This window comes from Diabrotica virgifera, chromosome 7 (assembly GCF_917563875.1).
Source record: "Diabrotica virgifera virgifera chromosome 7, PGI_DIABVI_V3a".
NCBI lineage: Eukaryota > Metazoa > Arthropoda > Insecta > Coleoptera > Chrysomelidae > Diabrotica > Diabrotica virgifera.
This window is the reverse complement of record NC_065449.1, coordinates 162851937-162878770: the sequence shown is the minus strand read 5'-3', so window position 1 is coordinate 162878770 and position 26834 is coordinate 162851937. Positions and strand designations below refer to the sequence as shown.

Here is a 26834-nt window from a genome sequence, read left to right as displayed (position 1 = left end):
CAATAATCGTTAATTCTATTTAACAATTCTTGTAGCGATTCCAGGGTGTCTGCCATTATAACGGTGTCATCAGCGAATCTTATGTTAGTTACTATTCTTCCGTTTATAGAGATTCCATCACTTAGTTTCGCTATCGCTTCCTGAAATATGGCTTCACTGTACACGTTAAACAGTAGTGGCGACAGAACACAACCCTGTCTTACCCCTCTCTTTATATCAATATTCTCGGACTTTTGTTCTTGTTCTCTCTAGAACCACATGGAAAACTTTTTTATTCATTTGAGGAAAAGACGCTCCTTATGGTCGAGCGGTCACAATCCAATTTAACGAAAGTTCCGTCAAATGATAGTTCTTAGTGCGTAGATTAAAAAAAGTCCATGGGACCTAGGTCTGAAAATCTATTATTTTGAAGCTACAGCCTTCTGAAGTTATTGGATTCAGGGGCTCGGATTACATTACGTGCATTAATTCACGGTCAAGTGAACGAAAATATGTATTATTGAAAGAAGATAGACTCATTTTCTTCATGCATATTTGCGTGTTGCATATGAATTCGTGGTCAACAATAGATGCATCTTATTTTAGTCTTCATAAAACCTCAGAAGTTCTCAGAAGACTGAAGAAGTGCGAGAGAAAATGTGCTGCTAGAGCTATACAAGAATTATCATGTTTTCATAAATGGTTCACACTTCAACTGAACAGTGGCGGATCTACGAGAGGAATAGTGGATTTCCCCCATAACATCCTCCAGAATTAAAGAAAAAATTGTTGAAACATAAAAAATAGATCAGCTGAGATGAAACTTAAACTACGCAGAGAAAAATTATTCAACCCAATTAACTCGACAGTTAGGAAAATTAAGGGAACTTATTGCACATAAATTATTATCTATGTCTTTTATGTAGTTTAAGTTAAACTTTTTTATGTTTTTTGGTTGGTGTTTCATTGGAAGTCCCCCCTCCCAAGGAAAATGTCTCGATCCACCACTGCTAATAAAGCGCCTTAATGAAACTGAGAAACGGAACAACCATAACAAGTGCTGCTAGAGCAGCACAAGACCTCTCACGTTTTCACGCATGCAGAATTTAAATCTGATCTCAGCAACAGCTCCATTTGATTTTCAAAAAAACGTTGAATCTTAATTTTAAAAAATGACACTTGCTGCATCGAGAATACCTAAAATATCACGTTATTGCATAGAAATTCAGCATATAATGCAGAATTTCTTTTAAGATTAAAAAAAACAAACACAAGGAGCTATGACACAACTAGATTCGATACAATGTTTGCACAATCGTGACCAGACATCTCGTAACGTGACAATTCGTAACCGGACAAGTGGTAACGGACAACTCGTAACGGTGACAGTTCGTAACTATACAAATTCGTAACGGACAATTCGTAACGTCAAAATTGAATTATTAACGAAAAAACAGTATTTATTGTTTAAACAAATTAATAACGAATTAGGGGCTAAATCTGTAAGTAGAACTTACTTCAACATGCATTATATTATAAACTATCAAAAAGGGTTTTAGAAAAATATAAGCATGTTTGATTTTTTTCTGAAAGAATGCAAATTTTCGATCTACATTGACTACCCTATTTAGTGATAATTCAAGATAAACAATTAAAAAAAAATTAAAGGCACTCGTGGGAGTGCCGACAGAAGTGAAAACTTCTTATAGTATATAAATTACGAGTTCAATGCTTTTACCCCATCCTAAAAGAAGTGCTATACCTATATCATATACGATATACGTGATGCGTATGCCCTATGCTATTTATGTATACATACACATAATTTATATATGTACAAAATTTATTTCAGCGAAGTGATGACGGTCGCAAATTCAATACTTTTTCCCCATCCAAGAAGTGCACAACGTCCCTAAAGAAATTTTCAATTCAAAAATTTATTTCGTGAAAGCGATAACGGTCGCTAATTTAGTACTTTTTCCCCATCAAAAAATTGCACAACGTCCCTCAAAAAGTTTTCACTTCAAATATTTATTTCGTCGAAGCGATGATGGTCGCTAATTTAATACTTTTTACATCGAAAAAGTGCACAACGTCCCTAAATAAGTTTCACTTGAAGTATTTATTTCGTCGAAGCGATTACGGCCCTAATTCAATACTTTTTTTTCCATACAAAAAGTGCACAACGTCCCTATAAAAGTTTTCACTTCAAATATTTATTTCGTCGAAGCGATGACGGTCCCTAATTCAATACTTTTCCTCCATCCAAAAAGTGCACAACGTTCCTAAAGAAGTTTTCACTTGAAAAATGTATTTCGTCGAAGCGATGACGGTCGCTAATTTAATAATTTTCCCAATCCAAAAAGTGCACAACGTCCCTAAAGAAGTTTTCACTTCAAAAATTTATTTCGTCGAAGCGAGAAAGGTAGCTAATTTATATTTTTCCCCATCCAAAAAGTGCACAACGTCTCTCAAGAAGTTTCCACTTCAAAAATTGATTTCATCTAAGCTATAACTGTCGCTAATTTAATGCTTTTTTCCATCGAAAAAGTGCACAAAATCCCTAAAGAAGTTTCACTTCAAATATTTATTTCGTCGAAGCGATGACGTCCATAATTCAATACTTTTCCCCCATCCAAAAAGTGCACAACGTCCCTCAAGAAGTTTTCCCTTCACGAATTTATTTCATCGAAGCAATGACGGTCGGGATGACGATCGATAATTTCATACTTTTTTCCATCCAAAAAGAGCACAACGTCCCTAAAGAAGTTTTTACTTCAAATGTTTATTTCGTCGAAGCGATGACGGTCGCTTATTTATTACTTTCTCCCCATCCAAATTTAATAATTTTTCCCCATTCAAAAAGTGCACAACGTCCCTAAAGAAGCTTTCACTTCAAAAATTTATTTCGCCGAAGCGATGACGGTCGCGATGATGGTCGCTAATTCAATACTTCTTCCCCATCTAAAAAGTGCACAACGTCCCCAAAAGAAGTTTTCACTTCAAAAATTTATTTCGTCGAAACGATGACGGTCGCTAATTTAATAATTTTTCCCCATCCAAAAAGTGCACAACGACCCTCAAGAAGTTTCCACTTCAAAAATTTATTTCTTCGAAGCGATGACGGTCGCAATGATGGTCGCCAATTTAATACTTTTTCCCATCCAAAAAGTGCACAACGTCCCTAACGGCCGGTTTCACAAAGTAAAGTTAACTTGTGGTTAAGAGATAACCAGAGGTTACCCCAAAATATGCGTTTTAGTTTCAGGTGAACGGCGAAGTATGGTTAACTCACACAATTTTTAACCAGAGGTTGGAGTGGGTTACCCTTGTGGGTATACCCAGAAGGGTAACAATTATGAAACTGAAACGCATATTTTGGGGTAATTTTGAGGTTATCTCTTAACCACTAGTTAACTTTACTTTGTGAAACCGGCTGTAAAGAAGTTTTCACTTCAATACATATAAGTACAAAATTTATTTCGCCGAAGAGATGACGGTCGCGAAATAAAACCTTTTTCCCTATCGAAAAATAGGTTTTACATTTATTTTAAATTTAAATATTTCTATTCAATTTATGTATAGATACACATAATATAGATACGTACAAAATTTATTTCGTCGAAGAGATGACGGTCGCTATGACGGTCGCGAAATAAATATTTTTTTCCCCATCCTAAAATAGGTTTTACATTTATTTTAAATTTAAATAATTCTATACAATGTATATATACATACAAATAATATATAGTATAAGCGATGACGGTCGCGAATTAAATGCTTTTTCCCCTATCACAAAAATCGCACAACGTCCCTAAAGAAGTTTTCACTTCAAAAAGTTTGTTTGTTATATTAACAAAAATATATACAAAAATTTGTATGAAATAGGTATATTTAAAAAGAAGTGGTAAGTAGAAAATATGCAAAGTGCGTTTTCAAAATATTTAAAAATAGTTTTAAAAGTTTGCATGTAAGTATTTTATTTAAAGATTTTTTTGCGTGTTTAAATACTTTTATTATACTCAGTGACATTAGAAGTATTACACCCAGAAGGTATCATTTCTGGAACTTAATTTTTTGGCAACATGGTACATTTTCATCAAGAAAGACATTGTACTGACATATAATCAAAAAAAAATAATTAATGTGTTTGGCGACCCCCTAGCTGAATTCACTCCTGTATACGTCTAGGCATTGACAAAATGAGATGATCGATGTCTGCTTGAGGCACCTCGTTCCAAGCAACTTGAATTACATGGATTAACTGTGTCTGAGTCTGTGGAGGATGTTACAAAGTGGACAGTCTCCTCCCCATCATATCCCACACATGTTCGATAGGATTTAAAGCCACTGAACGGGGTAGCCACGGCAAAAAATTAACGCCAGTTTTTTGGAGAAAGTCCATATTTCGAGGAGCAATATGGGGATGCGCGTTGTCTTCCTGAAAAAGGGCGTTTCAACGGCCGTCTAGATAAGGCAGTAAAGTGGTTTGTAAGATATCATCAACTTAACGCGCATCTGTCATACTACCTCGAATAAACAAAAGTGGTGATCCGCTACCATAGGCAATAACACCCAAACCATTACTCCAACTGTCCTGTGTAGATGCCTCTCAACAGCAAACCAGAAATCTCATCGCTCTCCACGGCGGCGTCTTATCATCTTACGACCATCATGCATACCTAAACAAATCGCGATTCATCGCTGAATGCTGCATTATGCCATTCTGCCACCCAATGCTGCCGTTCTCTGCACCAATTCCATCGTTGATGACAGTGGTCCGCAGTCAAAGGAAGCACTCGTCGTGGAAGGAATGAAAACAGTCCAAAGGCTCGAATGCTACGGTATAGAGTACGTATAGTAAAAAGTCTACCTTCTACTCCAAACCAGTGATCAGCGATTTGACGCGTAGTAGCAAAACGGTCTCGCAGAGCCAAGAGTCTAAAGCGCCCATCTTGACGCCCTGTGGTACACCTCGGTTGACTAATTGGTCTTCTTCGTGTTCTACCTTCGTTTATCCACACACGACACACTCGCATAACTGTCATTGCCGTACAATTAACACGACGGCCAATCTCGTCATACGACAAACCCATATATCTATAGACAATAATTCTACCCCTGTCAAAATCGCTGAAGGTGGTAATTTGGTGTCTTCGGGCTCGAGACACATTCTTGCACTCAATACAATTAGACTGAGGAATAAAAACTAAAAATTTATGTACCAACCGGTCTTCATAAATGGGTCTTTTCACAAAAAAAAATTTAAAGATAAAACTTTATTTTTACAAAAACTGTAAAAGATAAAATATTGATATTGTTATCGTAGCATGCTTTAAATATAGTCATTGTGCTGCCAAAAAATTAAGTTCAAGAAATGAATGCTTCTGGGTGTAACACTTCTAATGTCACTGAGTATATGTTCTGAAACACGAAATATGAAATGCCTTAAAAATGTTTATCCTGATACTAATTCGTTAAATTGATAAACATAATTTCATTTATAACTGTAATAACAGGTAGTTTCCACGTTAACAAAAATAAATAGAATAATTCAATTTGGACGTTACGAATTGTCCGTTACGAATTTGTATAGTTACGAACTGTCGCCGCTGCGAAGTGTCGCCGTTACGAACTGTCGCCGTTACGAACTGTCGCTGTTACGAATTGTCCGTTACCATTTGTCTGGTTACGAACTGTCGCGTTACGATGTTATGAAACCTTGCAGAATACACCTTATTTGAATGGGTGACGTTCTAACGCGATCTACTATTGTACTAACAAATTATTTCAAATTGATGAAAATATGGATGAATCGGGATTCATAAGAGTTCACTGCAGAAGACCCGATTAGCGGGTACTACTGTACTTGTAAACTGTGAGTACTTATGCTCATATAACCAGTGTATTATTGTTCTTAGGCTTTGCAAGACTTGATAGAGAAGACCTGATAGAGGTCGTTAGTTAACACGAGAGCTTCTAACCGAAATCAGCAAAATCTTCACCTACAGATAGTCGAAGATGACTAAACCTGATTTTTCCATCTTCTTCTTCTTCACGTGCCATCTCCGCGACGGAGGTTGGCAATCATCATGGCTATTCTGATCTTAGATGCTGCTGCTCTGAATAGTTCGGTTGATGTGCATCCGTACCATTCCCTCAAGTTACGCAACCACGAGATTCGTCTCCTTCCTACACTTCTCTTGCCCTGGATTTTCCCCTGTATAATCAACTGAAGCATGTTGTATCTCTCATTACGCATAACATGCCCCAGGTACTGCAGCTTTCGTGTCTTGATGGTTTCCAATATTTCCAGTCTTTTGTTGACTCTTCTCATGACTTCGTTGTTTGTTATATCCTCGGTCCATGATATCTTCAGGATTCTTCTATACACCCATAGTTCAAATGCTTCCAACTTTTTAGTAGTCGATGCGTTAAGTGTCCATGCTTCTATCCCGTAAAGCAGAGTCGAGAAAATATAACACCTTGCCAGCCTAACTCTCAAGTCTAATTTCAGTTCTCTTGCACAAAGTACCTTTCTCATTTTATTGAAGTTTGTTCTTGCTTTCTCTATTCGAACTTTGATTTCTTTGGAGTAATCGTTTGTGTGATGAATTATTGTGCCAAGATAGTTGTAGTTTTCTACTTGTTCTAAAGTTTTACCTTTAATTATCAAGCTTTCATAATTATTTTGGGTTTTTGATATCCTCATAAATTTAGTTTTCTTGATGTTTATTGATAAAATTGATAATCCATATTCTTCTCCATACTCAACTATCTTGTGGAGGTCTTTAAGGTTGTCTGTTATTATGATAGTATCGTCCGCATATCTAATGTTGTTAATTGGCGTTCCGTTTACCTTTATTCCTGCTGTTTCTCCCTCAAGAGCTCTTTTCATAATTTCTTCAGAGTATGCATTGAATAGTAGTGGTGATAATACACACCCCTGTGGCACTCCTCTTCTTCTGATGTGTGTTCGTTAATGCGTATGTATGCTTGCTGTTTATACTATAGATTTGTTATAATTCGAAGGTGTATTGTATTGTAATTGTTTTGCTCTGAGGACGTCCATTAGCTGTTTGTGGCGGACTTTATCGAAAGCCTTGTTGTAATCTATGAAACAGACGTACATATCCTGGTTCATGTCCAAGCATCTCTGGATTAGTACGTTGAATGTAAAGAGAGCTTCACGGGTACCTACGCCTCTACGGAATCCAAATTGGGTTTCTTCAATATCCATATCAAGTGTTTGGTAAATGCGTTTATGAATGATCTTTAAAAACATTTTAAGTGTGTGAGACATCAGGCTTATGGTGGGGTGGTCGGTGCATTCTCTAGCATTTTTCTTTTTTGGGAGACAAATAAATGTTGAGGTCAACCATTCATTGGGTATGTCACCCGACTGATAAATTTCATTAAAGAGCTTTAAGATGACATCTATGTACTCATTTTCTATTATTTTTTTTTAAACGTTTATTCAGCAATCTGTTAGTTATAAAAATTCTAACAATAAGCGTCTTTGGGGTTTGAAATAAAAAAGAATTGACGTTAGAGAGGTCAGTCCAATGACTGGACCTCCAGTATGGAACAAACATGACATTCCGATAATATGCTACATACAAACATACATTTTACATTTACAAACAATACATATATCTAAAATATAAACACAATTACGGTGAGATATAAAACTTATTTATTATTCTATTATTTTAAGGATATCAATAGGCAGTTGATCTGGCCCCGGGCTTTTTCCGTTACTGGTGTTTTTTAGTGCATACAATATTTCTTCCTTTGTAATTTCTACACTTGTTTCTCTGTTTTCAAAAGATATGTCTTGTAGGTTTCCTCTTTCGTCGTCGAAAAGCTCTTCCATATATTCTTTCCATGGTTTTAGCTTTTCGTCAGTCGTTATAATAGTGTTTCCATTTTTGTCTACAAGAGTTGTGTTGTGGTTTCTTTTTTGCAGCCCTGCCATTTCTTTAACCTTTTTATGCAGGTTGAATAGATCGTATTTGTTCTGAAGATCTTCTATCTCTTTACATTTTTCCTCATAGTAAGTTTGTTTTGTCTCTCTTATCTTTTTTCTGATTTCATTGTTAATTATTCTGTAATTGTGATTGTCTTTGTTCTTGGCTTGTCTTCGTTGGTCCATCATGCCGAGTATCTCGTCGGTCATCCAGTTGTCTCTCTTTCTTATCGATTCTTTTAATATCTCTTCGCATGGAACAAGTAGGCAATTTTTTAGTATTTCCCATTGGTGGTTTATCTCGTAGGTGTTAGTATCTAATTTATCAAAGTTTTCGTATATTTTCTGTTGAAGTTTGTTTTTTATATCAACTTCTTTCAGTTTTCTAATATCTATATTTGGAGTTCTTTGGGGTTTTTTAATACGTTTAAGCTTAAGCGTGACATTAGCGATTAGTGGGTTATGGTCTGATGTGACATCTGCTCCTGGATGTTTTAACGGATTTGATGGTGTTACGATATCTCTCTTTAATCAGTATATAATCGATTTGGTTTCTTACCACTTTTTCCGGTTTATCTGCTGGTGAGCGCCATGTATATAACCGTCTCAAAGGTAATTTAAAGAACGTGTTTGTGATTATTAGATTTTGTTCTTGGCAGAATTATATTAGACGATCACCTCTATCGTTACGTTCTCCTACTCCAGTGGTCGGCCAACTTTTTAGCCAAAGAGCCAAATCCTAACATTACAACAATTTAAAAAAATTGGGAGCCAAATATGCTTGTTCAGCAAACTTAGTACACGAAATAAAATTAAAGCCCTACTACCTAGCCCCATCCATAACCCCCAAAAAATAAAAACGTGTTTTTTTCGTTTTTTTTTGGCGATATTTTCGTTTCTTTCTTTCGTTTTGTAAGGTTTTATTTCCCACAACACTGTTATTTTTTACAAAAATTTTGGCGCAAAATCCATTTTTTTAAATGATGATATGTAGAACCAAAAATGGAAAGAACAGCAAACGTGAGCTTTTTCAGCTGATCATAAGAATCAGGAATACTATTCCAAGCGTTGAAAATGATCATATCTTCCTTCTCCAGGTCATTCAAAGCAGACCACTTGTGTTGTGAACATGTTTTCCTTCTCCAATATTTCCAATTCAACACGAAGACGTTCGAATTTAGAGCGCCATACATCCTTGTTCTTAAATACATATATTTCAAAGCTATTAATGAAAATGTTAAAAGGAGAAAATTTCAACTCAGTTATCGTAGCATTAAGAGGAATTTTGACAAATGCTAAAGTTTGTAAGTTTGATAAAAGCTAATTTATCAGAATAAGATGTAGGTAATGTTTTTCCTACCAAGTTTTTTTAAAGGAAAATATTATTGCGCTTTCCGTGGATATTTGTGCCAGAGCCGCACCTAAGGAGCCAAAGAGCCACATGCGGCTCCGGAGCCGCACTTTGCCGACCACTGCCCTAGTCCTTGATCTCCCATTATTGTTCCAGCACTTCCCTTGCCGACTTTTGCATTAAAATCGCCCATAACTTTCGTGATTTCCCTGCTCTTTGTCATTTTCAGTGCATCTTCAATTTGTTGGTAGAATGTTTCTACTTCATCTTCTGTTGTATCCGTCGTTGGTGCATATACTTGGATCAAAATTAGTTTCGTGTGTGATGTCCTTATTTGTAGTAGCATCACTCTTTCTGAGATTGGGACAAAACCCTATATTGACTTGTTGACCTCTGTATCGACAATAATTGCTACTCCACGTCTATGTTGGTTGTCAGTGTTTCCCGAGTAATATAAGGTACCGGTTTTGGTCGAAAGGCATCCTGAGTTAGGCCACCATATTTCGCTTACTCCTAGTATATTTATATTTAGTCTTCTCATTTATTGAAGGATGTTATGCATTTTACCCGGCTGATACATGCTTTTGACATTCCACGTACCTATCTTTGATTTCGTTAATTTTAATTTGTCTTGTTTCGGTGTTTGACAAGGGTTTCACCGGTTAACGACCTGGGAGTCCTTGTCTGTTCCTCCCCTGCCGGATCTTGGGCTCCGATTCCCATGATCAGTTTCTTTTTTTCTTTTAGTACTCATTGCCATGATAATTGTACTAGTGATATCCAATTGGATCTTTAATACAGTGGTTTCTCTTTGCCTTCTGTATCCTTATGCCGTTGATCATTTACTTGATTCATTCGCCTTTGGTGCCAATTTCTTAGCGCCAGGACAAAAGAGTGCCATTCCACTTACCAACTCATCCGCCCGAAGCCGTTGGTCAGTAAGTGTGGGATTGCTTATACCGGCAATCGCTCGGTGGAGTTTTCGCCATATCTGGCTACCCTCCATTTTTCATTGATTTTTCCATAAACGATTGTAATTAATATTTCGCCGTTTACTGACTACCATGTAATTTGTTTTTTTTTTATATTGACATCAAGTCCATGTTCTCTATTTATATCTAATATGCGGGACATTATTCTTTGCAAACCATCTAAGCTATTTGCAAAAACTACTGCTTCGTCGGCATATCTAAAGAGTCTCTTCTTTCAATAATAAATATTTTCGTTGACTTGGCCGTGAATTGGTGCACTTAACGTAAACCGAGCACCTGAATCTAATAACTTCAGAAGGCTGTAGCTTCAGAATAATAGTTTATCAGACCTAGGTTCCATGGTTTTTTTTAATCTACGCACTGAGAACTATCATTGACCGAACTTTCGTTTTTGACCGGGGACACTTTTCCATAAGGAGTGTTGCTGTGTCCTTTTACAGATGTGATATTATCATAGTAAACATGGTAATCAGCTGGTTTTCGTTTTTCTAAATAGAAGCGTTCTGGATATTTAAAAAAACTAATTATAAGACGACACATTTAAAGACGCTCTAGCTCCCTTAGGAAGCATTTTCGAACTAGGTACATTGGGTTAAATTATCTTAAAATTATCTGATGAATCTCCGGTCTTCATTTGTCAGGAGAGTTTCTGGATACCCTGTATATACGGAGTCTGAACTGCAAGAAATGTATATGTTACAGTTCAAGTTGATTATTCAGTTGGAGTTGACTTTTCCTAGTTCGAGTCGACTCAAACGGCTGGTTTTAGTAAAAGTTGATTATAAATATAAAATGAAGATTTTTATTCAACATTTACTAGTAAAAGTATACTCTTCCCAATGTCATTTAGTAAAAGTTGATTCACTCAAACAACCGACTCTAGAAATTAAATGTTACTGTATATTATGTTCAAATCGTGATATTTATAGTCCAGGCTGTATCGTCGCCCCGTTAGGTAAATTATTCCAGTTCGATTCTTTTGCACAAACTTACTCAAAAAGAGGTCCTTATAACGAATCCACAGGGTGTCAGGTGGTACCGTAATCGAAAAATTGTTTAAACAATTTTTTTTAAACAAATTCACAAAAAAAAATTCACTTCGGACATTTTTTTACATCATTTGGGTCATTCGGAGCAAAATAGGTCTTTTGTGATTTTTCTGTAAAATTTATTGTTCTCGAGTTATACGCGATTTAAAATTTGAAAAATACGAAAATGACCCATTTTCAATGCTTAATAACTCAGTTAAAAATTATTATTATGAAAGTCAGAAAGTCACCAAATCAAATTTTAACGACCCCTCTACAAGGTACTGAAGAAATATTTGTCATTATTGTATTACTAAGCTGTTATTTTTAATTATTAACAATGAGCGCTAGGAGCGTATTGAGGCGGCTGTCAATGTGAGTGCGACTGAGATGCACCATTGGACGGTCGGAATGGAGGATCTTACTTGCACTCACATTGACGGCGGCCTCAATACGCTTTTAGCGCTCATTGTTGATAATTAAAAATAACAGCTTAGTAATAAAATAATGACAAAAATTTAAATTAAATTAATATTTATTGACGGAAAACTCCATTTTACAATTAAAATTAAAAGTCAAAATTAAACATTAAACACAAGTTAACTTACATTACTTACAATTAAACTAACGACATCAAAAAATTAAAATCAAATTAAAATAATTCACGTGAAATAGTCCTTTTAAAAGCATTTAGTGTGACTCCCATAAAGTCTATATTTGGAAACTCATTTACACTAGAAACAATTCTATTTAAAGGCATATTTTCTGCATGACGTGTATTGCACGATCTAGCGGATAGCAAGGGACATCTTCTCAAATTCCTAGCTGGAACATAAAAATCTATTCGACCCAGAATGCTAGGTGCAACAATAATACCATTTAACACCTTAAATACGAAATTAAGGTCAAAGTATCGCCTGCGATCCTCTAGACGGTGCAAATGAAACATCTGCATGACCTGACTGGAATTCAATTGCATTCCTCTAGTACCTAATCTATACCGCAGATATCTAACGAATTTATTTTGAATCGATTCAATTCGATATTTGTGATTCTCATAACTTGGACTCCAAATTACTGAACAATACTCTAGTAATGAACGAACATAACTCAAAAACAATCTCACAATTACAAACAAATTATTAAAATCATGACATTCTGATGACTAACCCTAATGTCCGATTAGCACGCGCAATAATGGCATCATAATGGTCCACGAAACTTAGCTTACTATCCAGTAACACACCTAAATCCTTAATTACCTGAACCCTAGATAAATCCACATCTCCTATCTTGTATTTAAAATCACTGGTGGTCTTATTACGTGAAAAAATAATATATGAGCATTTCGAAGCATTCAATCTAAGATTATTTTCCTGGCACCAATGTACTAAAGAATCCAAGTCTCTCTGCAAACCCTCACAATCAGATTCTGACCTAATGCATTTAAATATCTTCAAGTCGTCTGCAAATATCAGATATTCAGATTTAAAGTTCCTACCAATATCATTTACCAACAACAGAAAAAGCTTAGGACCCAAATGGGAACCCTGCGGAACCCCTGACACGGCTTCAAATCCATTAGAAACACATCCTGCTGATCTTACTTGCAATGTTCTTCCTTGCAAATACGAAGTAAACCAAGCTAATAAAGAACCAGTGATACCAAAGTTTCTCAGCTTTGTAATTAAGACATTATGATCTAGTAGGTCAAAGGCCTTACTGAAATCGGTGTATATAGAGTGCACCTCGTAACCCTCATCCATTGCTGTACCTATACTATCGATATACAAAAAGAGGTTAGTGAGAGTAGAACGTCCGCCTACAAATCCATGTTGGTTTTCCGTAATAATGTTCCTAAAACAATTATCCAAACTTGGCAAAACCATTTTTTCAAATACTTTAGATAAGGCTGACTGAATACAAACTGGCCGATAATTTTTGATATCACTATGATCTCCTGCCTTGAAAATAGGACACACAAAGGAATGTTTCCATCTGTTCGGGAAAATTCCCGTCTGGAGAGATTTATTAAGAACATATACTAATGGTTCACACAAGGACACTGCACTTTCTCTTAGGAACAAATTCGGTATCAAATCAGGGCCAGCCCCTTTATTGACATTTAATGACAACAACACATTCAGTAAATTGTCAAAAGTGACTTCGAGGTTACTAATTTCCACCTCCAGCTGTTGTGAGAAAATTTCATTACTCTCCAGGTTATCCAGAGATTTACCATTAAAAGTGCTGTATACAGTACCAAAATGTTTCGCAAACAACTCTGTTATTTTTTGTTTGTCATTCTCACTTTCCTCACCTAGAAACATAGAGCTAGGGAGAGCACCATGTCCGTTGGTTTTATTTTTGATGAACTTCCAAAATTCACCAGCGTTCTCATTTATTCTCACTTCCATCTTTGAAACGTAAGCATTGTAAGACTGCTCAGTGAGTGATGAGCATTCATCTCTCAAATTTTTAAATTCAATATAGTGGTGATACTTATTTGTAGTTTTATATTTTTTATGCGCAATCTTTTTGGCAATGACTTTACTCTTAAGTTCAGATGAGAACCAAACAGGAAAATTCGATCTTTTTATAGATATCTTTGGTACAAAAAGTTCAATTGCGTTCCAAATAATGGAATAAAAAGCATCTAAAATGTCATTTACATCCTCTAAACAGTACAACTCAATCCAATTGATCTGAAGCAAATAATTATTCAAGGCACCATAATCCGCCTTGTGAAAGTTATAATAAATATTAGTTTCCAAACTGATATATTGATTATCAAATAATATTAATGCTTCAAGTGAGGGATGATACCTGTCACACGTCATTAAAGCTTCCGCTTTTTTTAGATTTAAATAAGTATCAGAGAAACACAGATCAAGAATTGAGTCATACTGGTTTTTAAAATAATTATATTGACCTAATCCTAAAAAATTGAACTCGTCACAAAACAAAATTTCAGTATCATTACTTATATTTTTAGCAGTCGTCTCACCGTCCCATATCAGATTTGGTAGATTATAATCCCCAAATAATACTAGTTTAGAATCTTTATACTTATTCATAATTAGTTTTACAGTATCAATGTGATTGGAATAAACATCCAATCTAGATCTGGGCGGAATGTAGACACAGCCAAAAACATATTTAATGCAATTAATAGTAATTCCAGCAAAAACCTGTTCTACATTTGAACTGGCAATTTCCACTAGACAAGAACTGATATCACTTCTAACTGCAATTAACACTCCACCTCCTCTTGATTTCTCGCTGGAAATATGATCACGGTCCCGACGGTATACGGTATATAAATCACAGAAAACTTCATTACTTTTAATTTCAGGACCAAGCCAACTCTCTGTTAGGAAAATAACGTCATATGTTGCTGAACAGGATGTCAAATATATGTCCTTTAGCTTCGTACGCAGACCACGCACATTTTGGTAGTAAAGTGATAGACTATTCATACTTATGTTCGCATTTGGGAGTTTTTTGGATTCTGGTGGTTTTGTTCTTTTACCTTTGAAATAAACGGGTTACCATTCTTGTATCGTATTGCCAAGTTTGATTCACCATTTCTTCTACGCCTATCAAGTTCTTCATATAATTTCTTGAGATGATTTCGTTGCATTTGAGTAAGATCTGATTTAATCAATATGCTCGATGGCTTCAACTTATGTTTGTTTTTAAGACATGCAATCACTGTGGTATTATTTTGAAAAATTACCTTAAGTGGTCTTGGTCTGTCACTACTGCTATTACCACGTCCTACCCTCAAAACCTTAAACTCAGTTGCTCCAACCTCCAGTTTCGTTAGTACTTCTCGAATATTTGCCTTGTCATGATCTATTCTCTCATTAGTAACCTTAGATTGGCTCTCATCAACATTATAGATTAGTATATTTTTAGATCGACTACTTCTATCTTCTAATTCCAGGAACATATCTTGCTCATCTTTGATAATAGATACACTTTGATTTCTTATATCTTCACTTCCATTTCCACACATGGTTTCAATTTTTTCTTGTAACCCTTCAAGTTTCTTTTCTAAAGTTTCAACTTTCGCCTCATTAGATTTTACAGACGCTTTAATTGTATCTATTGTTGCCTGCACTTCAGTCCTCTGATTTAACAATAGGTTAATTATGTGAACAATAACTACTAGTACATCTTTATTGGTAGTGGTACTTTTCTTTAATAAATTATTTATTTCATCCTTGATTGCAGTTTCACTCTCTACAGCATCCACAGTATTGCATAGTAGACTTGAAAAATCAGCATTGGGCACCTGTTTTCCATTGTCAGCACTTTCTTTTGATACCGAATTTTTCCGGCTATTTGAAGCAGAATTCAAAGATAATCTTTTCACCACCGTCTCTTTGCACACTTTACATTCCCAGTTATGCGATTTAGTTTTGCGAAAGTCAGCACAGATTTTTTCATATTCACTTTTAGTCAAACCCGTGCATTCCTTATGGACCCATGAGCAACAAGTGATACACTCAATGGAAATTTGCTTTGGTTTAACCTCCCGGTCACAATAAAAACAAATGCACACACTTGCCATCTTCCAAATATAATGTCTTATTATCTTAATAATCAGTCACCTCAACTCCTGGCCTAATTCTAATTATCTTCAAATAAATTGGTAATGACACAAAAAAGTCAGATCAGTTTTTAGTCAGTTGTTATCAGTCTTCCTTAATTTCTATCAATTTAATACTTGCTTAATATTTACAATATTGACGTCAAATCTTATTATATTTTTGAGCTCAACCTTTCATAAGAAAGTCCTGGAATTTTCCTTTTGATAGGTATAAGTTTCTCCTCTAAGTTTAACGTATTTCACAATAAAATCACGTATTTTCTGGAGCCCATGTGCACATGTTTACAATCACACTAATACTTCGATTATTACTAAATAATAAATACTAAAATTTCTTCAGGATCTTGTAGGGGGGCTTTAAACTTTGATTAAGTGACTTTCTGACTTTCATAATAATAGTTTTTAATCGAGTTATTAAGCCTTAAAAATGGTCATTTCGCATTTGTCATATTTTAAATCGCGTATAACTCGAAAACTATCAATTTTAGAGAAAAATCACAAGAGACCTTTTTTGCTCCGAATGACCAAAATAATCTAAAAAAATTTGTCCGGAGTGAAATACTTAGTTATTTATAAAACAGTTCGTGAAGTATGCTTTTTGCGCACGCACGCGATGTTTAGAGCACGAGCGGGCCGAGTGCTATACATCGCCTAAGTGCGCAAAAAGTACTTAACACACAGTTTCATACAATATTTTATCTACCAAAAAAACAAATAAAAAAACTGCAACTCTTCGTCACTGGAATACATTCTTATTTTACAATTTTTTAGTACTTTGACATTTAAAAATTCAAACTTCTGTCAAACCACGAAACTGTCTGTTTTGTAATTTAACTGTTTTTTGTAATTTATTGCTCACATGTCATCACCATGACAAGGCGAAAGTTAAGGATATTTGATTATACGAAAGGGTGCTAAAAAACAGTGCGAAAAAGTAAATCCCATTTAAAATACATTATTACTTCAGGCGCACTTTAAACAATTTTTAATATTTTATATTTACAATTTTCACACAATAAAAACTTATACATAATATGAGTTAGAGTAGATAAGAATTATTTTTGTGAATTTGGTTAACAAAAATTGGTTAAACAATTTTTCGACCGCTGTACCGCCTGACACTGTGTATTTGTATAAGGATGTATTTGTTTGAGTAAGTTTGTGCAAAAAAATCGAATCAGAATAATTTACCTAACGGGGGCGACGTTACAGCCTGGACTAATAAGTAGTTGAAACGGTCAAAACAAAGAGACGCACACTCATCAAAAATGCACGTGAGATTATACTCGTATAAATTGTATAATCTACTTTTACTAACAAGGGTTAGGAAGAGTCAACTTCAACTAGCAAAAGTTGATTTAAATTTTTCAAATCAACTTTTACTGCTCGTTTCAGTTGGAGTTCACTCGAACTAGGAAAAGTCAACTCTAACTGAGAATCAACTTGAACTATGTTACAGTTTAGTTAATTATCAAGTTGGAGTTGACTATTCCTAGTTCGAGTCAACTTAAACGGCTGGTTTTAGTAAAAGTTGATTATAAAAATATAAAATGAAGATTTTTATTCGACATTTCCCAGTAAAAGTAGACTCCAACTAGAAAAAATACACTCTTCCCAATGCCATTTAGTAAGAGTTGATTCTTTCCCAACATAAACACAAACGACCGATTCTAGAAATAATATGTTATTGGATATGTTCAAATCGTGATAAGTAGTTAAAACAGTCAAAACAAAGAGATGCGCACTCATCAAAAAACACGTGATATTCTACATTTACTGAATCGATCCAGGAATAGTCAACTCAAACTAGTAAGAGTTGATTCTCTTTTTCCCGCGATCTACTTTAACTAACAAGAGTTAGGAAGAGTCTACTTCAACTAGTAAAAGTTTAGTTAAAGTTTTCAAATCAACTCTTACTGCTCGTTTTAGTTTGAGTTGACACGAATTAGGAATATTCAACTCTAACTGAGAATCAACTTCAACCGTAACATATTGGGACCGTGTAAGTTCGGCAAAGCGACACCTATTTCTACGCTCTGCAACTTTATTCGCACTTTTAATTATATTGGCCAATTATATTAGTCCTGGTTACTGGTTAATTGTCAAGATCATAGTCCAAAAATATAATAAGAAGAAAAAATAAGATTCAGGTTATGTCATTAAAACGTAACCAATTGTATGTAGTAAATAAAATTACTTATTAAAATGCAGCACTGAAAGCAAAATACAATTAATTAAATTTACCTTTATATAATAATTGCATATCATATCAATATTGTGGAGCAACATATAATTTTTCTTTTTCAATGACAGTAGATATGAAATGTACGTCAATTTGACAATATGAATTATTTAAGTTACAATATTTCTCCGCTATTCGCGCACGATCGTTTCTCAATTCCCTTCCAAGTACTTGCACATCGCGAATACAACAGATACATAGCGATTAGGGAAACGGACAACTTATGATTAACTATTTAGTGGGAAATAAGCCATAATTAAATTGAAAAAATAATTTTATTAACGTTTCGAAGCCCAAATCGGGTTTCGTTGTCAAAATACAAAATACTGTATTTTGTATTTTGACAACGAAACCCGATTTGGGCTTCGAAACGTTAATAAAATTATTTTTTCAATTTAATTGTGGCTTATTTCCCACTAAATAGTTAATCATAAAAATGCCACAAGGAAATAGCTTCAGAACAACATTAAGGACAACTTATGGGAATAAAGGCCAAGATAATGATATGAATATTACAGCTCAATTAAAATATAAATACTTACTTCTTCTCTTGTGTCTGAAATCTTCCTTTTCTTAAGCTTCTTTTGTAATGTGCGCCTCACTGTTTCTTTTGTAGGTACCACTTTAGCAGGTTTTGGATCCAAGTTTTTAGCAACTTCTTCATAAACAGGCTTTAACAAATCATAAGGATTTGAAAAACTAGGACCTGGTGAATCTTTGGTTATGGGTATTTTTTGTTGTTTATCGCTTAAGGGTTGTTTCTCTTTTTCTAATTTCTTTTCGGATCTTTTTGATATCCCCACAGGCCTACCTCGTGCCCTTATACCAAAACTTTTTAAAACTGGTATATTACCGTGAAGCACCAGTTTGGGTACCTTTCTACTTTTTAATACTGGCACTTCTGGTGGAGGAGTTGATAAAGTTCTTTTCTTTTCTTTTACTTCTTTTATTTCTTCTTTCTTTTTGGCTTCTTTCTCATCTTTCTTCTTAATTTCCTTGTCTTCTTTTCGTTTAGGTGGTTTTATTTCAGGTACCTTTATTTCTTCCTTCTTTTTAAGTTCCTTTTCGTCTTTTTTCTTTATTTCTTTTTCCTCCTTTTTCTTTATTTCTTTCTCCTCTTTTTTCTTTATTTCTTTCTCTTCCTTTTTCTTTATTTCTTTCTCTTCCTTTTTCTTTATTTCTTTCTCTTCCTTTTTCTTTATTTCTTTCTCTTCCTTTTTCTTTATTTCTTTCTCGTCTTTTCTCTTTATTTCCTTTTCTTCTTTCTTTTTTAACTCTTTTTCATCCTTCTTCTTTACTTCTTTCTCTTCTTTTTTCTTTATTTCTTTTTCGTCTTTTCTCTTTATTTCTTTTTCATCTTTCTTCTTTACTTCGTCCTTTTTCTTCACTTCTTTTTCATCTTTTTTTTCATCGTTTTTTTCCTCCTTGATAGGAATTGTCAGATCTGGTTTGGTGTCAACGGTTTGAGCATCTTTTTGGCCAGCTAATCCCTTTATCTAAAAAATTTAAATAAAACAAATATCACTAAAAATTTCAGTTTTCATATAACAATGTTTTACAACCTTTAATGTCTCCGCAATGGCTAAGAGTTCATCTAGTTTGGTTTGAATAATGTGAATTTCTCCTGAATACATAAAGTCACATATGCATTTTAACGTCCAAAACGGCACATCTTTCATAAAAAGTACTGGGTGTTGATAAGGACTGATACTCGCAAGAACTTCTTCAAAATAGGGACTACACGAGGACAGAATTACCTAAAAAATATGAATAATTTAATTGTATAAAATATATTTTAAGTTTTTTTTTATTTTTTGTTAATAATCCGAAAGAAGATTTTAATCTCTAAGGTAATCTTTTACATATCCTGTAATTAAATGACGTTTATAAATAAGTCAACTTGCCATCAGTTTTTATACAATTGACATACTTAATGGAAATGTTTTCATTGGAAATGGTACAGTACTTGTATTTAAAGTACTCCTTGCTATCATTCACTCACGCATATATGTACACCAAATTAGAAGAACACCTGAGTGAAGTTCAATTTGGATTCAGAGCAGGACTCTGAACGAGGGAAGCACTTTTCAGTTTGCAAATTCTAATAAAGACAGCTAGGGATATCAACTGCGATGCGTATGCATATTTCATTGATTTCGAGAAGGCATTTGATAAAGTTTTACATGGAAAACTAGGAAAAGTGCGATTCGAACATGAACTGTCCGAGATCTTCACAATCGGAAAAGGAGTTTGACAGGGGTTGCAACTATGTAATATAATGTTAATTTATACGTTTATATCGACAATTTCAACCTCTACTAGTTTCATCTCTTTTTGCTTCACAATGTATTAGGTTTTCCATCTTTTGCGTTATTTTGCCGGTTATTAGTGCGCTCATCACGTATATCAGCAAAGCATACGTTATTTACGTTTGAGATTGACAGGTCCGTTAATATCAAACTAAATTTTATATTAGGTATTAATAAACTATAAATGACATTTGATAGTGAATTTAATTAGTATATAAAATAAATAAGATGTTTAAATATACAATTTGAGTATAGTTTGAAAGGAACAATTTATTAACAACTTTAAAAAGGTTTGTACACTGTTTTATAACGGCCTCCCCTTTAAAGGGAATAATAACAAATGGACTCTTCCATGTATTGTTGACGATCCACACGAAATATTTACTATACTTCATCAGTATATAATTTAATTGTTCTCCAAAAAAAAATACTGGTTACTTTATTAAGAAAAATAATTTAAAGCTTTATGTAACTTTATATTTACTTGGTTTAGATGTATAACGTTTATTATTTTAAAAACTTGAAATAAAAATTATTTTGAAAGTTTGTTAATAATAAAATAAACGGGTAAAATCGCTAGTAGGTATATATTATATATTATACAGTGAGCACGTAAAGGTTGGAATAAATTCATTTTTTCATGAATGGGCGATTTTGGAAATAAATCCCGAAACAGGTTGATTTTTATTTTTAAATTACTATTTTTTGGTATACATAAACATATCATAATAGTGACGTCATCAATCTAGGCGTGATGACGTAATCGATGATTTTTTTTAAATGAGAATAGCGGTCGTGTGACAGCTCATTTGAAAGGTAATTAATAATTATTTATATTAGGTGTTCAAAAAAATTCTTTTTTAAATAAATTAATTGACAGAATAGGAAGAATGTATGTAATTTATTTAATTCAAAACACATTTTACTGCGGTCAGAAAACAAAAAACAATGTTTATTTGAAAAGTAAACATTGCTTTTCGCTTAAATTAAATGTTCAAACTGCTAAGAGGCAAGTTTCTGCCAGCTTTAACATTGAAATTAAGCGAAAAACAATATTTATTTGTCAAAAAGAATTTTTGACTTTTCTCATGTGAAGAGTACAGGGGAAAAACAAGGAATGTCATTTTTTTATTAATTTTGGCTTTTCTTGCCATGTGGTAGGAAAAACTGAGTACTATCGACTAGGCTATCGATTCATGACAATAAACAGAAAGATCAGTCTATACAAATTTTTTAAGAATTTGTATCCAGGCGAAGGACCAAGATTGTCCGCAGGCCACTGAATAAAAATAAGGAATGTCTGCAGTTTTTTGGTGCATTATCAAATTAAGAAGTTAATATAGATTCATATTATATTAAGATTATAGAAAAAGAATAGCTAGAATTTCGCTAAGAATCTCCTAAGTAGTTTTTGGATGTCGTAAGAACTAAACCTTTATTGGTGTTAATCTCGAAAAGTATAATATGTGACATTCCTTGTTTTTCCCCTGTACTCTTCATGTGAGAGTAAATTCTGGAGTTGCATAAACTCAGGTGATTCAGAGAAAGGACCCCGCAAAAACCTTATGGGAAATGGCTCTCTGTCAAATGCTCTGAAACTTTGGGTTCTGGTAGTCCTTGATGTGTAGAACAAAATACTCTTCATGTGAGAGTAAATTCTGGAGTTGCATAAACTCAGGTGACTCATGGCATATTCTGTGGAAACACATCTGAAATAAAGGACCCCGCAACACTCCTTATAGAAAAGTGGTACCGGTCAAATTTAACGAAACTTTGGTCGATGATAGTTCTCAGTGAGTAGATTAAAAAAGTCCATGGCACCTGGGTCTGAAAAACTATTATTCTCGAGCTACAACCTTCTGAAGTTCTTAAATTCAGGTACTCTGTTTACGTTAAATGCACTAATTCACGGTCAAGTGAATGAAAATATCTATTATTTAAAGAAGAGACTCATTTTCTTCATGCATGTTTGCGTGTTGCATATGAATTCGTGGTTAAAAATAGAGGCGTTGTATTTTAGTCTTCAGAAAATGTTCGAAAAGTACTCAGAAAACTGAAGAAATGCGATTAAAAATGTGTTGCTACAGCGATAATAAGAATTATCATGTTTTTATGAATGGTTCTGATTTATCCAACACCAGCATAGCTGCAGTAGCTGAGAATAGGGTAATTCCCCTCTCCCGCATGTGCGCCCATATAATAAAATTTTTAGGGGGAGGACAGACGTGGCACATTACATTTTATATACTTTGAATGACAGTATATAGTTTACAGCAACCGAAAACTCAGGGGGGAGCACGACCCCCCTGCCCATGGGTATGAGCGTATATGTTCCCTCCGTAACACGGTCCAGAATTAAAGGAAAAATTTTTGAAACATAAAAAAAAATATATTAGCTGACATGAAACTTACTACAGACGAGACAAATTCAACCCAATTAACTCGACAGTTAGGAAAATTAAGGGAACTTATTGCACATGTTATTATCTATGTCTTGTAGTTTGGGTTTATCTATTGTATGTATTTAGTGGTTGGTGTTTTATTGGAAGTCGCCCCCTCTTCCAAGGTAAATGTTCCACCACTGCTACTGAAGCGCCTTCAGAAAATTGAGGAACAACCACAATAAGTGCTGCTAGAGCAGAACAAGACATCTCACGTTTTCACACATGCACAATAGAGTACCTCTAAAAATCATTAGATATGCCGACGAAGCAGTAGTTTTTGCAATTAGCTTAAATGATTTGCAAAAAATGGTCTTCAGCATATCTGATATTGAGTAGATTAAATGGACTTGATCTCAATCCGAAAAGAAAAAACAAAGTACATACATAGTAGTAGGTAAACGCGAAATATTAATTATAATCTTCTACGGAAAAATAGGGTTTATGTCATCTCCGACTATCTGTACGTTAAGACTTTGCTGATTTTGGTTAGATGCATCATATTATGTCGTGTTAACTAACGACCTATTACGATACTTCAGTAATAATTACGGAACATTTGCCTTGGGGGGAGGGGGCGACTTCCAATAAAACACCAACCCTAAAATATATCAAATAGATAACCCAAACTACATAAAAGACGTAGGTAATAACATGTGCAATAAGTTCCCTTTATTTTTCTAACTGTCGAGTTAATTGGGTTGAATTTGTCTGTCTGTAGTAAGTTACATGTAAGCTAACATATTTCAACGTGTAATAATCATATTTAAACATTTTTTTCTTTAATTCTGGACCGTATTACTGGTGGGATTCCCCTATTCCCCCCTAAATCCGCCACTGTTCAGTAGTTTTCTAAAGATAAAGTGTAACTCCAGCTATGCTGGTATTGGATAAGTGAGAAGCATTTATGAAAGCATAATAATTGTTATGTCACTCTAGCAGCACATTTTATATCGCACTTGTTCAGTTTTCTGAGGATTTTCCGGGGGTTATCTGAAGACTAAAATACGATGCATCTATTTTTGACCACCAATTCATATGCACCAATCAAATATGAATGAAGAAAATGAGTCTGTCTTCTTTCAGTAATAGATATTTTCATTCACTTGACCGTGAATTAGTGCACTTAACGTAAACCAAGTACCTGAATTTAAGAACTTCAGAGGCTGTGTAGCTCGAGAATAATAGTTTTTCAGACCCAGGTGCCCTGGACTTTTTTAATCTACTCACCAAGAACTATCATTGACCAAAGTTTCGTTAAATTTGACCGGGACCACTTTTCCATAAGGAGTGTTGCGGGATCCTTTCTCATGAGATTTTAATCTCTTTGTGGACATTCACCTTAACATTACTCCCAGAATTCGAATTACAAAAGTTAATATGATAAAGCTAGTGACAAAGTTAGTAATGATAAAGCAGTATTAAAAATAATTTAAATTGAAAAAACTCTCTTACCCTGTGGCATTTCAGAGTTTGTCCTTCAGCTACTAGGGTGGCATCGACATACTGTTCTCTAAGCAGCAAACTGGGAAAAGTGGTCTGCATATTAGAGTGATGGCTATTCCATCTAAGACAAACTTCTTCAATCGGTGGAGTTGGTGGCGGCGGTGGAAGTTGAACCGGTGATGGGGCGGATGGTTTGACATGTCTTGTTACTTTTAATTTGGTAGGGGAGAGCGGTTGACTTTGTAATACTTGCTCAGGTGATTCAGGTGGTGGAGTTGATGTTGCAGGAGCTTTAAGACGTTGCTGAAGGGGCATAGAATCTGCAATTTACCTAAATTTAATAAATAGGACTAAAGAGATTAATTGAAGACCTCGGGGGAATAATAATGAATGTCATCAAAGTTGAATTTGAGAAAATTGAAGTTTAATTCGGACATTTCTGGTTCTTACAAAGTATAATAAAAGTTTATGGTCAGCTTTCAACTGACTACCGATAACTTGTGCATCACAAACTTTGCTAGTTTCTCCGTCAGATGACATTATTACTTTGATTTGAAACAAAAATTGACATTCCTTGTTTTTCCCCCGTGGTCTTCAACTGTAATGAGAATGGCTACTTTATCAACGAAAACTTAGTTTTCCTTTGAATCCAAATAGGTATGTCCTCTTAATCCAAATATGGCAGTCTTGTCCCCTGAATCCAAATATGAAAACGACATTTCGATATCTCAAACCATCTTCGAGATAACCGACCTCAAAATTGAAAAATCGAATTTTTCGACTTGTATTATTATATCGACTTATATTATTATATTATATAGCATATGATACATATTATATCAATTCAATGTGTTTTTATGTAGATTACGAATATCATATTAGACCAGTAAGGATCTGTTTTTAGATGGGTGTGAGAGGTGGCATTCAGATTTTTGCGGATAAAGTTAGGTGATAACTTCGTTAATAATAATTGATTTATGCTCCTTCACATATATGCCCGGAACATTAATAAAAAAAATAAAATATTTAAAAATTTCAAAAAATTTCGTTTTTTTGCTTATAACTTAAAAACTATTCATTTTAGAACAAAGTCCTATAGGAATAAAACAAAGATAATTAAATTTTATATCAGATGCGATTGGTTAAAAATGTCTTAATTTATCACCCTTGCTTCAAAATAGCAATAAATATAAAATAAGGGGGCAAAACAAGCCTGTCCTTATTCAATGATTTTCCATCACTTAGGTTACACTTGGAACCTTCCTAATTCGCTTAGAAAATTTTTGTAATGTGCTAAAACCGTACACCAAATTTCATTAAAATTGACTTACTAGATTTTGCATAATAATTTTGCAATCTAAACTTTTTTTTTTAAATTAAATTTTTTTAAAATCTTGCACAACAAAAACTAGAACATACAACGATTTGTCAATTTTTTTACATATACAGAAGTACTCCACCTATCTAATGCACTTTACAGAATTGAAATCGGATTATTTAAGCAGCCTCAGCAATGTTTTAAAGTTATAAACAATTTTTTGGCTTATAAACAAATTAGTGCTGTGGCCAGGAGGGGGTGCTACGGGCTCCTTTATTTAGATGGACTTACCCAAGTTTTTTATGTATTTTGACCCGTAGAACACGAATTTTTTGGGTAACAGTTGATCCGGATGTCGATTAGATTGTTATAAACAAAGAACTTGAGGAATTACATAAAATCGATTTTTCGCCAAATAAAACATTTTTTGTATTTCTTGGGTAATTCTAAGCAAAAAATGTTCTTACAAGTTTTTTCGTAGGATGCATAGTTTTCGAGATAAACGCGGTGGAACTTTCAAAAAATCGAGAAATTGCAATTTTTGAACGCGAATAACGTTTGATTAAAAAATAAAATAGCAATTCTGCTGACAGCATTTGAAAGTTTAAGTCAAATTATACCGGTTTTAATTATTTGCATTGCTAAAAATTAATTTTTTTATAAGCCAAAAACTTTTTTAAAAACACTTAGATTGCAAATTTATTATGCAAAATTTATTAGGTCGATTTTAATGAAATTTGGTACACGATTTAAGTATGTTACAAAGAATTTCCTAAACGAATTACTAAGGTTCTAAGTGCCACCAAAGTGGTTAAAAAATATTGAATAACAACAGACTTATTTTGCCCCCTTATTTTGTATTTATTGCTATATTGCAGAATAGGTAATACCTAAGACATTTTTTACCAGTCGTATATCATACAAAATTCAATTATCTTTATTTTATTTCTCTACGACTTTGTTCCAAAACGAATCGTTTTAAAGTTATAAGCAAAGAAATCAGAAAAAAATCGATGTTTTTCGAAATTTTTAAATATTTTAATTTTTTTATTAATGTTCCGGGCATATTTGAGAAGGAGCATAAGTCAATTATTATTACTGAAGGTGTCACCTAACTTTATCTGCAAAAATCCGAATGCCA

The 26834-nt window shown here is 34.1% G+C and overlaps 1 protein-coding gene across 5 annotated transcripts in view; it reads right to left on the bottom strand.

The window, feature by feature from the left end:
• LOC114335421 (microtubule-associated protein 1B) overlaps window positions 1-26834 on the bottom strand; it is a 90003-nt gene that overhangs the window by 24006 nt on the left and 39163 nt on the right. For all 5 annotated transcript variants that reach the window (XM_028285657.2, XM_028285658.2, XM_028285661.2 and 2 more), the window contains 3 exons: window positions 24385-24695; window positions 19742-19936; window positions 18722-19675 (listed from right to left, as the gene is read on the bottom strand). In XM_028285657.2, the coding sequence (XP_028141458.2) occupies window positions 18722-19675; window positions 19742-19936; window positions 24385-24695 (1460 nt within the window). The remainder of the gene's footprint in view (window positions 1-18721; window positions 19676-19741; window positions 19937-24384; window positions 24696-26834) is intronic.